This window comes from Temnothorax longispinosus, chromosome 1 (genome assembly GCF_030848805.1).
Source record: "Temnothorax longispinosus isolate EJ_2023e chromosome 1, Tlon_JGU_v1, whole genome shotgun sequence".
Classification (NCBI taxonomy): domain Eukaryota; kingdom Metazoa; phylum Arthropoda; class Insecta; order Hymenoptera; family Formicidae; genus Temnothorax; species Temnothorax longispinosus.
This window is the reverse complement of record NC_092358.1, coordinates 21,634,748-21,648,023: the sequence shown is the minus strand read 5'-3', so window position 1 is coordinate 21,648,023 and position 13,276 is coordinate 21,634,748. Positions and strand designations below refer to the sequence as shown.

At 36.7% G+C, this 13,276-nt stretch overlaps 2 protein-coding genes across 7 annotated transcripts; one reads left to right on the top strand and one right to left on the bottom strand.

Annotated features, from left to right (window-relative positions):
- The first annotated feature begins 128 nt into the window (after positions 1-128).
- Positions 129-1,297, top strand: Roh (reduction of Rh1). 2 transcript variants are annotated; one of them, XM_071785111.1, is made up of 3 exons: positions 129-286; positions 871-1,045; positions 1,119-1,297. In XM_071785111.1, the coding sequence occupies exons 2-3, from the start codon at positions 880-882 to the stop codon at positions 1,190-1,192; spliced, it is 240 nt and encodes a 79-aa protein (XP_071641212.1). In that variant the 5' UTR covers positions 129-286; positions 871-879; the 3' UTR covers positions 1,193-1,297. The 2 variants fall into 2 exon arrangements, with proteins under 2 accessions (XP_071641212.1, XP_071641220.1); XM_071785119.1 differs by having other exon boundaries at positions 197-286; positions 857-1,045.
- A 292-nt stretch (positions 1,298-1,589) lies between these two features.
- Acf (ATP-dependent chromatin assembly factor large subunit) lies at positions 1,590-11,566 on the bottom strand. Of its 5 annotated transcripts, XR_011733152.1 has the most exons (15): positions 10,940-11,565; positions 9,285-9,423; positions 8,981-9,195; positions 8,684-8,894; positions 8,367-8,593; positions 7,612-8,285; positions 7,070-7,546; positions 6,059-6,552; positions 5,184-5,960; positions 4,882-5,099; positions 4,622-4,797; positions 4,315-4,428; positions 3,176-3,524; positions 2,032-2,575; positions 1,590-1,885 (listed from the first exon to the last, which is right to left on the bottom strand). XR_011733152.1 is itself a non-coding variant. In XM_071785032.1 (14 exons), exons 1-14 carry the CDS (start codon positions 11,050-11,052, stop codon positions 2,380-2,382), a joined length of 4,380 nt encoding a protein of 1,459 aa, XP_071641133.1. In that variant the 5' UTR covers positions 11,053-11,565; the 3' UTR covers positions 1,590-2,379. The 5 variants fall into 5 exon arrangements, 4 of the variants coding, with proteins under 4 accessions (XP_071641133.1, XP_071641157.1, XP_071641147.1 ...); XM_071785032.1 differs by having other exon boundaries at positions 1,590-2,575; XM_071785056.1 differs by having other exon boundaries at positions 1,590-2,563.
- Positions 11,567-13,276: the final 1,710 nt, after the last annotated feature.

Below are 13,276 nucleotides of genomic sequence, written 5' to 3'. Positions count from 1 at the left end.
TTTTTGCATCATCAATTAATAATCAATTGTGGATGTGAAAAGCAATGAAAATAAATAACCGTATGGTAGCCTGTGGTAGCCCAACAAATTGCAAATGTGGGCGGGAATACGAAGTGCCGCCACGAAGAAGTAGCGTGAAGTAGCGTAGCCAATGAGGCCAGATTCTTATTATGCCCCTCTACCTATTTCTTTACTCGTGCCGCATCCTTCGCCTACGATTCGGAGAAGGATAGATACATTACATAATTCCACGCAGTTGTTATCGTAATATATTATAAATCCAAAAGTGAGTAATTAAAAACTGTTAAACATGAAATTAAAAAAGCGAGCGCACGATATAATCGTTTTCTTTTGTAATTAATCTAACAATCACTGGCGTCAAGCGAGGTTAAATCGTCACACGTCTGTTCGCCTGTCATTTTCTTTCTTCAAGGATTTATGATCGGTCGATTGAAATCACTATTCCAAACTTATTCTGTTTGCACTAACAATGTGAATCGTGTATGACCTCTATTTTTTGTGATTTGAATATATATAACGAGAGAGGAAATCCTTTTGCATAATTTTTATAGGTTATCAACATAAGTGTAATCTGTGCTTGAACACCTGCAGTTCTATTCTGTAATTCTTAATGATAGCGTCGTTATCGTTACATTGTCGTTACACAAATACAATTTAAATAAATAAAAAAGACGCGACAATACAACATAAGAACATTGTCGTTAAGAGTTACAGACCTAACTAGTCTGGTGTACTTGATACGCTTGCAAAATTGCGCTAACAGATCTCTTGCATAGTCTGTCATACTTATTACTATTGCCATTTACATTATTGGGCACAAAGGATCTAATTACAGTTAATCTGTTACAGACGACCAACATGTCGCAAGGCGCACCGTTTCGACCCATGAAATACCCATATACCTTAACTGCAAAGGTTGCTCAGTTCCCATACAGATATTACGTAAAACACAGTTGGCTGTATAAATATTTGCTGATCGGCACACTTGTATCGTTCCCGATATTTTATAAAGTTCAAAAGCTATGTGAGTATTACGTCACGTCTCGATGTCTGTCCGATTTAACGAAATATGCATCATCCGCTACTTCTGTTTTCAGCGTACGCTCCTGAGAACGTTGCGAAGTGGGACAAACTCCACCGGGAAATGTTCGAGGGTACTGGTCATCATTAAAATGAAGATCGTTAGAGTTGTATGTTAAAACAAATTATGTATTGGAGAAAGAGAACTTGTAATCTTTTCTCTGTCCAATTAGAAAAAATAAATCCTTAAATCATATGTGAGATAATTTATGGAGAGGCAGAGGATTGTTGAAAAAAAGTCTATTTGAAGATTTGTGTTATCAAAATAATCGTATAAAATATACATGACTAAAAAGAACACTTTACTGTGTAATACAATCGATATTTTGTACCATAGCTTATATAAATCTAGCCTGAAATTAAAAAATGTCAAAAATAAACTAAAACGGAAAAAAATAAGTACTATTAACATGAAACGTAAATTTACATAGGCGTTACAGAACAATTGAAATAACACTTCTCAGTTTGATAAGTCACAGAACACGCAGTACAAAAGTATCCAATTTTATTGTCTGGATCTACAAACACAAGTTTTTATGAATGACGCTTTTATAACTTATGCTTTTTTTTTTTTAAGCTGTGCTCGTACTCATCATTAAAGCTCGCGTACAGACGATTTCGAGAAAAGTAAAATTTATAGTGCGATTTATCATGTATACAGTTAACGATTCTTAATATAATTATACGGCAATGTGTACATATAGATTGCCGCTTTACGTGAATAATGTTAAAATAAATAATTGAACGATGCGAGAATATATCGAGCATCTCTCCTTGTTTACATCTATAAAGAAAATAATGCTATTATTGTACTGATCGAAGCGAATAAAACTAATCGGCTGGTATATGTCGTTTTATAATGCTCTATGAGTGCGCGATTATATCTAAAAGTATATGTGCGGCTATGTATATGCAAATAATACTGCGTACCGTCTTTATTACAAGCCTCGAAGAAGTCGACTGTAGAGACATTTTTTTTTTTTTTTTGTATATTTGCATCGGTGATTCTGTAGAATAAAATCTTCGTAATTGTACTATTCCGTGAATTGTCATCAATGTAATTTTATATTACTCTGTCGAAAGAATCAAAGTATACAATTTACAAATGTCTTGAGCTACATACAGAATCTTTCGACCGCTCAACATCGGTATACAAGTCCACATATATGCTGAGTTCAAAATATATAAAATATGAGCGGCTCTAGATTTAAATTTCATGAGTATACATCGTAATGAAATATATATATTTATATATGTATAGATCTAATCTTTTTCATTCTATCTTCTTTTCTGCGCTTCACTTTCGTCGTCTTCGCTTCCTGACGCACTGTCTTCCTCGTCGTCATCGCTAACCAATCTCGGCCTCTTAATTTTGGGTTCTTCTTGGAAAAGTGCTTCATCGAAATTCAAGTCTAATTCTTTGCAGCGTTTCTCGAAGTACTTGCGTAATCGCATACCTGCACTATACACGTAACTATTTTTAACCAGACATAGCCTCGCTTCATACACTCACATTTTTAAGCTGGTTCGGAGGCCAAAGATTATTTACATCAACAACAACAAAGTCTATTAAAGTTACAAACGAATTAACACGTTCGCAAATTTTGTAAAAAGATGTAAGAAAAATCGAATCCTTCCGTTAAGCAATTATAAAATAGTTAATCACATTTAATTATTTACAACATGTATATTATCCTTTTGTGTAATGATAATATTATCTTACCAAGTATTATAGCGTTTGTATTTGTTACATTTTGTTAGATTTGTGATATTCTACCGACCTAATCCAAATCACACCCAACAATTTATCTATACACTGAGTTAAATTAGTATACAAATACAAAAATGATAAAGATATTAATTTATCAGTGTTATTAATAATAATTACATGATGTGTTAATTAAAATCAATGTGTGTGTATAATTAATAAATTATTGTTAATAATATGGATGAAATATATAAATTAATACTATATATTAATTAACATTAATAGATTTATCTATGCAACATGAATCTTAATCTCTGGCATCCGAACTTGTGTGAAATAGAGATAAAAATAATGTTGATTACTTACTTGTATACGGAACTATGTTCCTTGTTGTACAATCCACAGTTTTCAAAGACCAATTGGCAATCGCTAAAGAATTTATCTACTGTCTCGTAGTCGCCGTTATTAAGTTTGAACTTGATAGTTCCAAAGTCCATCGGATTGGAGATGATATCGTGATAATCCGGAACTTCATCCTTCGTAACGGGTGACAGAAACGGCCACGAATCTCTGTGATGCTTGATATCGGTCAACAATTCTTGCAATTTTGCCATAGATCCCCTAATCGAATTCTTGTCTCCGTGTTCAATTTCGGCGGCTCTTTTCGTCGCACGCCGCGTTTGTCTCGGTTCAGTGTCATCCGATGCACTGCTATCTGTACATCAAAAATTTTCAAATTAGCACATCACATTTTGTCGGTTCAATTTGGAATTAATTATGAAGTGAAGTCCATGCTAAAAACTAAAGTTCTATCGATGTGATATTCATGTGATATGCACATGGGTTAGCAATAGCCTACGAATTTCATTGCCAAGATGATAAGATGTATCCAAGCATTTACATGACAGGGATGTAATGCTATATTAGGGTCTGTCCATAATAAGTCCCATTTTATTAGGAGGTCAAAACAAGAATTATATGCGTATGTGTGCGTGTGCCATGTATCGTGCCATATTTTATTTTAATTATTCGATTTTATATACACTATGAAAATTATTGTATAAGAAGACTACTTCTACATTTCAAAATAAAAAAAAAGTTGATATTATACAATTAGTCCAGATCTATATTAATTATAGTACATAGTAATTATTTATTATATTAATTTATACAAATTTTCCTTGTCCAGATACATACTAATGGAAGAGAAATATCATCTTTCCGAAAAAATAAGTGATAATGCAGAAACGTTTAATAAAATAATTGAAAACAAGAAGCAGAAGTCGACAGATTTATAGTAAATAATTCATTCGGTTAGTATGCTATCCCCAAAATAAAAATTATAAGAATTATTCAGATATTAATAATGAACAGACCCCCGATGATGAACCGTACGGGTCTTCTAACGTGCGGTGCTTTCCAAAAATAAAAAAAATAAAAAGATTGGCCATGGTGATGCTACGCACATATATATACACAGTAAAAAAAAGGGATACAATACAGACCGTCCCAGTCTGTAGATTCTGTAGTGAGGAGGCTCTTGGCAAAGCCATGGATGCGAGAGCGTGCTGCTGCTGCGCACAGCCTCTCCTTGTCTCTTTCCCTCTCGCGCCCCCTCACTATCAACATAATTTTAACGCTAAGAAACTTCTTTATAATATCCTTATAACAATTTGTCTACGCCTCTACTTTTGATCTACATTAAACGCGGGAAATTGTTTTCTTCTCAAATTATAACAAAAGAAAAACGCCCTTGAGACATTTTCGCCCGTAAACTCCTCCGTATATTTCTCCGTATTATTTCCCCATTACCTTTCGTTGCGTTCCTTCTTTTAGCTTTGCATTTAGTGCAAGACCATCTTCCTCTAGGAGCTCTCGACAATGGCGGTTCTACGCATTCCAAGTGATAACGATTCGAACATGTGTCACAAGCAATCACCTTCCCACCGCTTTTACACGACACGCATAAGTTCTCTAGTCGTATGTTTCTAACACAGTAAAAAAAAAAATTAAAAACATTAACAATAATAATTAAGATAACAGATTTTAATGCTATGGAGACATAAGCTTACATATCTTCATCGCTGTCCTCGTCGTCTTGATCGTCTTCTTGGTCGCCCTCGTCGTCGCTTTGCGGTGCGCGCCTCGCGCGATTGTGTCGCGTCTCTTTGGTCAATATTGTCTCTTCCTCGAGCTCATCCTCGAATCTTTTCCGCTTTTTAGCTTTTTCTTTGGGTTTTATCTCCGGTGGTCTGCATGCTGTACAAAACCAGTCTCCCGGTGGTACAGCCTACATATAGAAAATATACGAGGAAATGATAATTCAGTCGATCGCTCTATTACGGAAACGTCAGTATAATGAACTATTAATTACATTAAGTTTCGGTTTCAGACAATAGAGATGGTGTCCCCTGTTGCATCCGTCGCAAAGCAACATGTTCTCCGCATCCCTACGCCTTCGGCATATACGACACTGAGCGTTTAACGCACTTCTGTCCCACGCGACACTATTATGCAAGGTACTTAAGTGAACGAACAACTGGGACCAGTTCGTAGACGCTATTAACGATTGTTCCCATCTCTCTCGTGCCTCCTCGCCCGACCATTTTTTGTCCTTTTGATCGGGCCCCAGTGGTCTTTGTAAGTACCTTTGTTCTATAGCGTGGGACAACTGTAAAATAGCACAAGCCAGCTGTTTGACAGCTGCCTGTTGCCTTTGATCGGCCACCATTTCATCATCACCGGGTAAACCTAGGTATATTCCTGGGTCCTTGTAAGTCTTTATGCTAATGCTCCCAACCTCAGAGTCGGGAGTACCGGGTCTGCTGTGTTTAGACTCGTTCTTTATCTTGTCTATCAAAGCATTAGGCGGTGTATCTATGTCTACCTCACCACCGGCACACATCAACTTGTCACATTGTTTGTCGTAACTTCTCTGGTTAATCGCGTTCCTCCAGATGGCACGATTGATAATCTTAAGGGATCCTAGACAACCCGAGTTGATCTTGTCTTCGAAATCCAAAATGTGATCTCTCAAAGTCAATTCCATCACATCGTCGATCGACATATCAGGAGGAAAATTCAAGTTTGCATTTTCATATTTATTTTTCTTAACCGCCTTATTAATTTGCCCTTTACTCGAGTCTGAAAACTACGTACAAATATCCATTTACTTTTCGTCCTTTAACTACGTATAACTATAGGTGTAGAGGTAATATACTTTAATAAACTATATAAAAATATACTTACAACTTCAGGATTTAATCTGTGTTTAGGACATTCATCGATAACGAGGAGCAAATTGTCCATCTCTTGTAAAAGATTATTTCTAAGCTCGCTCTCCCTGACACCCCTTGTGCTTAAACTATCTATTAACGTTTGAATGTCTTCTTGATTTCCGTAAAAGCTCCACTTTATCAGTGATCTCTTGCAATGAACAGGACAATCTTTGTCTCCTGTACACAGTACTAAGCTTCTTTTGATGTTGGTGAGATCTTGTTTAAATTCTTTCCGTGGGCTTGATTCTTTCCGTGGCGATTTGACACCATTTTTATCCAAGGATAGAAGCTTCTTGGGTGATTTCTTCGATTTTTTGAAACTATTTTCTTTGTCACTGAACTCATCCTCAAATTTATTTTTTAGATATGCGTAGGTTGCCTCCTTGTCTTGCAACTCGGGATGGTGAGGCGTACCCTCGGGAAGACAATTTCCAGGCCAAAGTTCGTCATTTTCGACAAATAATCCTAGAACAATAAAGATTAAGAAAAATTAATTAAAGTAATAACTTTTTTAAGAGGTGTTGTAAACTTTTGTCAGAAATTCTGTAAGTTATAATATTGGAAAGTTACACTCTGAGAATAAAAGAATTGAATGTTATAAAATTTCTTTTTTAATTACATTTTTAAAGTAATAATAATTATAAAAGTATAATCAAATAAAGCGCAATGTGACCATTTTAATTTTAATAAAATTGTGAATCAAGTTTCATAAAAAAAAAACAAAGATATTGATTAACATATCTCATTAACAATATTTTTCTTGAAAAGATATTGAAGTAAACAAGTTATGTTAAATGGAAAAAAAAAGTACAAGCTAGTTAACTTTGTTTTTAAATTCGTGATGTGAAAATTTTAAATCCAAAGTGATATGTATCTTAATTGCAACCAGAATCAATTAAAAAAAATATATATAAAACATTGAGTCTTTTATTCTCAATTTTGGATATTAAACATTTTATAAAACAAAAACATAGAAACGTACCTGGTATAGATATAAATCTCCAATATCTTCGATGCGCTCTATCTGCACCTAAATAAATCATCATTTTGTCATCCCTTGACGCTTGTTGTAGTTCCTTTAGTTTATTTTCATATTCTTCTCTTTTCTTTCCTTCTTCGTAATTACCACGCGTGATCTTTTTCGGTTTCGGCTCTTCTTCCTCGAGCTTTCCCTCTTTCTCGCGTTCTCGCATCTTTTCTCTCTCCTCCTTCTCCTTTCTCTGTTCGGCAAGCAAGAACAATTTCAATTCTTTTTTCGCTTGATGCAATTTATCGTATCGCTCCTCAATTGCATCGCGTATCGATGCAAATGCAAGCAACTGATTGATCAGACATGTGACAATCTTCATTTTGTCGTCTAACTCAAGCTCGCAGACATTACGATGGCCCAATAATCGCAAAAGGTAGCCTTCATTTAGCCTCAAAAGAAGTGCTGGTTCATCAAAATTTGTATAGCCACCTACAATCACAATAATTTTTTTTTTATAGAAAGTATATTAATATTAAATAATAAATCATACGTACCCTTTTGAGAATATCGCCATTTCGAAGCGGCTTCGCTTATACGTCCCCCGGAGCTTAGTAAATGTTGCCTCAAAATCTCACTCAGAGTTACATGATCCAATGTGAGTTCTGATAATTTGCATCCCTGATAAGTCGAGCACCATCTAGAAGCCAATGTAGCGAGCTTGATGGCTTTTGCCATTGATGATGCACCTTCATAAGCACTAATGTCATCCAACAAAGTGGATGCTTGCGCATCACTTTCATTGTCTTCTCCAGCTTGGTATTTGAATATATTTGACAATAACAGTTGTAAAAGATCGCTCCACGGACCCGACGCTTCTTTGGTCAACAATGCCTTCTCCACTAGTTCCAAATTAAAACCTCCCGGAAAATATACGGACACTTCTAATTCTTCATTAAAAAATTCAAGAAATTCCGTTATCATAGCGAAATCTCCAAACTTCTCGTTCGGTATGTTGCACTTAATGACAGTAGGTTCGGGAATGGGACTAAGATCTTCACACTCGAGATCTTCTCTCGGTTTGTTCCATTGTTTCATATATGCAGCTAAAGCCGCTAACTTTTGTTTCTTTTCCTTTTTACGCTCACTTTTCAACTCCCTTTCTTCTTTACGTTTCGCTTTCTCCTCCAAAGCTTTTGCCTTAAGTTCCTCTTTGAATTTGCCATTCGTTCTATTAATAAAATATTTCAGAGATATTAAAAAATACATTAAATAGACATCTTTTAACAAAGCCTTAATGAATAGCTTTTACCTTGGTTTCCGGAATTTCTTCACCACGCCAGTATCATTCACTTTTTTCAGAGGATCCGCTTTCTCGGGTGTTTTTTGTTTTGATACATTTGAGGTGAGAAATTTATCCATGGATTCTTGCTTTTGTTTGACCGATTTTTTTACACGCACCGTAAAATCTGGGAGTGTCCCGGCAAATATGGTATCAAAACGTACTTTGTTAATCCCATATTTTTCCAAAACACTTTCCTATACAATAATGAAACAAAAAGTAATATTACAAGAGCGCAAAAATATCTTCAGACATTCATAATTTTGTATCAACAATTCTGTATTAACCTTGACAACCCATATACCGCTATCATTTTGTTCACAGAGTTGACGAAGAAATATCTTGTTACGATCTCTGCTGTAATGCTGCTTTCGTCTTCTGACCTGAGACGCTTCCACTATCATAATCTGACTGACGTCAGAATCTCCAGAATCTAATTGTTCTACCTCGTAACGAAATAACTTCGCTGGTGGATGATAATAATGTTCCTGTAGACTTCTGAAACAGCGATGCAGAATAGAATAAACTCAATAAAATTAAAAAAAAATTAATAAAATCGTTTAAAACTCAATTAATTCATTTACCTGCCATTTTCATTCATATATGCCTTAATTTGCTGTTCCGTAGGTACGATGACTTGAAGAACATGACAGTTACACCAAGCGTCGTCGGTAAAGCTAGCTTCTACCATTTCTCCTACAAAATAGCGATCTCTCGCAAATTGGTAAACGTCTTCGATCATCTCGTTGAAAGAAGATCTATTTGTTTTACTAGCCAGATAAAGTATAGGGATTCGCAGCTAAAAAAATATAGAATTTTACATATGGAATAATATACATATTATTAATGATGATTCAACACATAGATTACATAAAAATTTAATTATACCTCCATTGGGAATTCTTTCAAGCTCCTCTTCGCATTTTCTTCGCATTGCAAAGCTTCCTCGAATGTCATATTAGTTTTACCTGTGATACTACATGACCATATAAGGGAGTTGCACAAGATTATCCGCTCGCAAAATTCACTGTAACAGAAAATACATAAAGTTTATTACAATATAACTTATACATACAGAATAATTTTTATATACGTATATTTATTTTAAATTAATTTAACTTATTAAATCTTCAAAATATATAAAAGCTTTAAAAAACACGAATAACATTTGATTATTAAATATACTTAAAAATTAAAAATAAAGTTAATAAGCTTATATATATGTATGTGTATGACCATAGAATATATGTTCATTCGTATGTACATTTAACAAAGCTTCAAATTGTTCATACATATCTATAAAAAACTTATTAAAACAATAATATAGAAACTAGATTAATAATGTTTAAGCACATTTGACAGTGTAACAACTAATATACTAAAATCCATTCAATTTGTAAATTAACAATGTAAGAGATAATTCATCTTTATTCATTATCTATTCAATATATTGTATGATGGTCGTTAATCTAAATGATGTAAATGCAAATTCTTAAAAAGTATCAGTCAGAATGTTCCTATTGAGTAGAATCTTATCCGAATAAAAAAATACCTACAATTTAAAAAAATGTCAATTGTGGTAAAACAACACTGTGTTGTTGTATCGAATGACGCTCTCAAATTATTAAGACACCGAAAAAATTCATTAATGAATTTGTCAACATAATGCAGCATAAGTGCATGATAAATGATAAATTGATAAAGCTTTCCCAAGTTTGTTTACAATCAGTCCATTCACGTTTTTTTTTTAACTGTATTTCAACATACATTACCGTACGTTTTCAAAAAAGGAAAAAAAAGGGAAAGGGAATTTAGCGTAAAATAGAATATACGATTTTGGAATAAAATTGGCCTTAGGAAGACTTTGATCAAACTGATTAGCTTAATCAGCGACTAATGTCCATCTCTACCAATGATTTAACTTTATTCTCGGTTTGACTTACTTTTTTATCTTTTTCTAGTTCTAAGATAAAAAAGTAAGTTAAATCGAAATTATAGTTAATATGTATTGACAGAAATGGACATTAAACTCGCAATTTTATTAATCTTCTTTATTGTCTGAAGTAAAAATTAGATCGGGGACGAATCGCCTACAGTAGTTTTGCTGCGAGCAATTCTGCTGGTCGAATTAATCGCTGCTCAAGTTAATCCGGATTTGATCAAAGTCGCCTTCATTCACGTGGACGTGAACAAACTTTTCGGAACAAATTTCGTTCCGAGCCAGGCCTCGAGACAGGCCGTAACAAGCCAAGACGGGCTTCGGTCCACAATCTTATGACAAGATTACACCAGTTTTTATGCAATGCGGTAGTCGGGACCGACAATTGGCGCATTATTCGCGCGGTAACGCAAGCCCGCGCCCGCGGTCCCCCGCAGATAAACAATCGATCGCGCTTTAATGATGTATCGCTCTCCCGCGTATACGGCGACGCGAAACGTCGTCGACAATCTCGGGCGACGGGATCAAGCGGGACCTTAGAGTACACGCAATCGGGCTCCGAAGCCCGGCCGTTGCGTCCTCCCACGTCCCGCGGAGCACTCACTTGTAGTTCTTGAATATCTCGTTCGTAACCTCGCAGTGGTAGACCTCGTCGTCGTCCCTGAAGTCCGAGGAGACGTGAAGCCGCTGGAACGGCTGTTTGCGTAGAAGCGGCATCGCGACCCCGTCGGCCGCGATCGCGACGATTCTCTTTATTCTTCCCTCTTCTCGTCCTCCTTATCCTCCTTGTCCTCTTCCTCAGCCCTCAGCCTTCTCGACGCGCCGCGGACGCACGGACAACGCTCTCTCCCTCTCTCTCTCTTTCTCTCCCGTCCTCTTTCGCTGTCGCGCTCTCTCACGCGCGCGACGCACGCCAAGTGGCACGGGACGACGGACGGACCGTGTGCGCGCGGTGGTGTTCGCGCCAGCAGCACCGGGATCCCGACGTCGAGCCGCGAGAGGCTATGCCCGTCGACGCCGCCGATCGGCGTTCCGGTTACCGCGTTCAACGTAACCGCGCGGCGTGTCTCCCGCGCCGCGGCAATCTCATAACCAGGATAACGCGACGATCCCCGTCCGACACCGCCGTTCGACGCGCACGGCACAAGGTTTCTCTCGACGCGGTAAAAACGACTCGTCCCCGCGCACCTGGCCAGCCGTATCGCACACGCACGGCCGGAAGCCAACGGCGAATGGTATGGAATAGTACGCTGACCGCCGTTGCCAACTTGACGTTTCGCGCGCGCGGATGCCGCGGATCGGCGCGCGCGGCCCGCGCGGCCGGGCAGGGGCGGATGCTGGCGCGCACCTACCCGATGGTCAGCATTTCTGCCGACGCGGATTAAAGTTTAATCTCGATTTAACTTACTTTTTATTCCTTTTTAGTTTTTAGAAATTAGAAGGATAAAGAGTAAGTTAAATTGAGATTGAAATTGATTCGCGTAGGTAGAAATGGACATGAAACGCGATCGCGCCTTTTTACGTTCGATAAATTCGATTCGATCATCCGGCGAAGCTCGGGCCAATCCGATCCGCGGGAAGGCGAGCGTGTTTTTATCAACGGGAAAATAAACGCGCGCAACTAGATAATTTACGATCTATTACGCAATGAGACGTATGTACATACATACGAACGCGAAATGTTATTCGTTGGGAAAGAGCGGCGATCGAGCAAACGTTTAGTTCTGATTTCTACAAATATGATGTAGATTAACTTTAATCTCGGTTACTTTTTTAACTCTTTCTAATTCTTAGAACTAAAAAAGATAAAATAAAGATAAGCTAAACTGAGATTATAAAGTTAATTAATCTACGTTGATAGAAATGGATGACGCATTAAAGTGGCGAATCTCGTAAAAAAGAGACAATTAAAGTCCGCGATGTCCATGTAATTATGAATTGATGTTCGGACGCGTAATTAAATTTAGCGCGGATCGCGGATCGCCTTTTGTGTCTAACGACGTTTATTAGAAATCGCTCCGAGATCTCGGACGGAGTAAGAATTAACCAATCGCATTGGTCAATTGCCGAATTGTTTAAATATGATTGGTCAATTTTTTCTCCGTCCGAGATCTCGGATTTCTAATATCGTGGACAACTGGACACAAGGCTTTATTACAGGGACTCGAACTGATCCGAGATATATCCTCCATATATCTTATAATCCAGTTTCCATGCACGCGTTGAAACCAAAGACTTCTAAATATATAAGACCAATGCGCGTTCCGCCAATTAAACGCATGCTCCTTTTGACGCGCGCTGTGTGAATGAGGATTGAAATTTAAAAAATTCAACCCTTTTATGTCCAGTTCTATGAATACAGATTAACTTTAATTAATCGCGGTATAACTTACTTTTTATCTTTTTCTAGTTATAATTAAGAATTAGAAAGTTAATCGACATTGGTAGAAATGGACATTATAGACGCGTGCATGGAAATGGAAAACAGCTAGGATTATATTGTGCTGTAAATTTTAAGATTGAATCTACATGGATTTGTTTGTGTATTATTTACATTATGCTTACGAATCTTTTTCATGTAGATAATGTAAACAATGTAAATTATTATAAGTTGAATGATTGATTGATTGCAGATTAATTGATATTAATATTTTTTAAAACTATTTTTGCGAACAATCTTACAAAAATAAAAAGTAGTTTTAAATTAGATTAGATATTAGATATACATTTTAATTTTAATTTATTTACTAAAACTATATCTGAGAACGATCGAGCGTGGCCTAGTAGACAGCGCACTGGTCTATTGAGCCAAAAAGGTTCCGGGTTCGATTCCCGGTAGAGCTAGAAAAATTATATTTGCTCGTTCTCCTCTCGGAAGGCAATGGCAAACCACCGAAAGTATTCTTGCCATTTAACACTTCTTTAAAAAAAATATAGCCGT

Bases quoted from the DNA above. Each gene is read 5' to 3' on its own strand.
- Roh (XM_071785111.1), top strand. From the start codon at position 880: ATGTCGCAAGGCGCACCGTTTCGACCCATGAAATACCCATATACCTTA. The intron at 1,046-1,118 runs GTGAGTATTACG...TTCTGTTTTCAG, and splicing joins TTATAAAGTTCAAAAGCTAT to CGTACGCTCCTGAGAACGTT.
- Acf (XM_071785032.1), bottom strand. From the start codon at position 11,052: ATGCCGCTTCTACGCAAACAGCCGTTCCAGCGGCTTCACGTCTCCTCG. The intron at 9,196-9,284 runs GTATAATTAAAT...ATATTTTTTTAG, and splicing joins TGAAAGAATTCCCAATGGAG to CTGCGAATCCCTATACTTTA. The intron at 7,547-7,611 runs GTACGTATGATT...TTGTGATTGTAG, and splicing joins ATGGCGATATTCTCAAAAGG to GTGGCTATACAAATTTTGAT.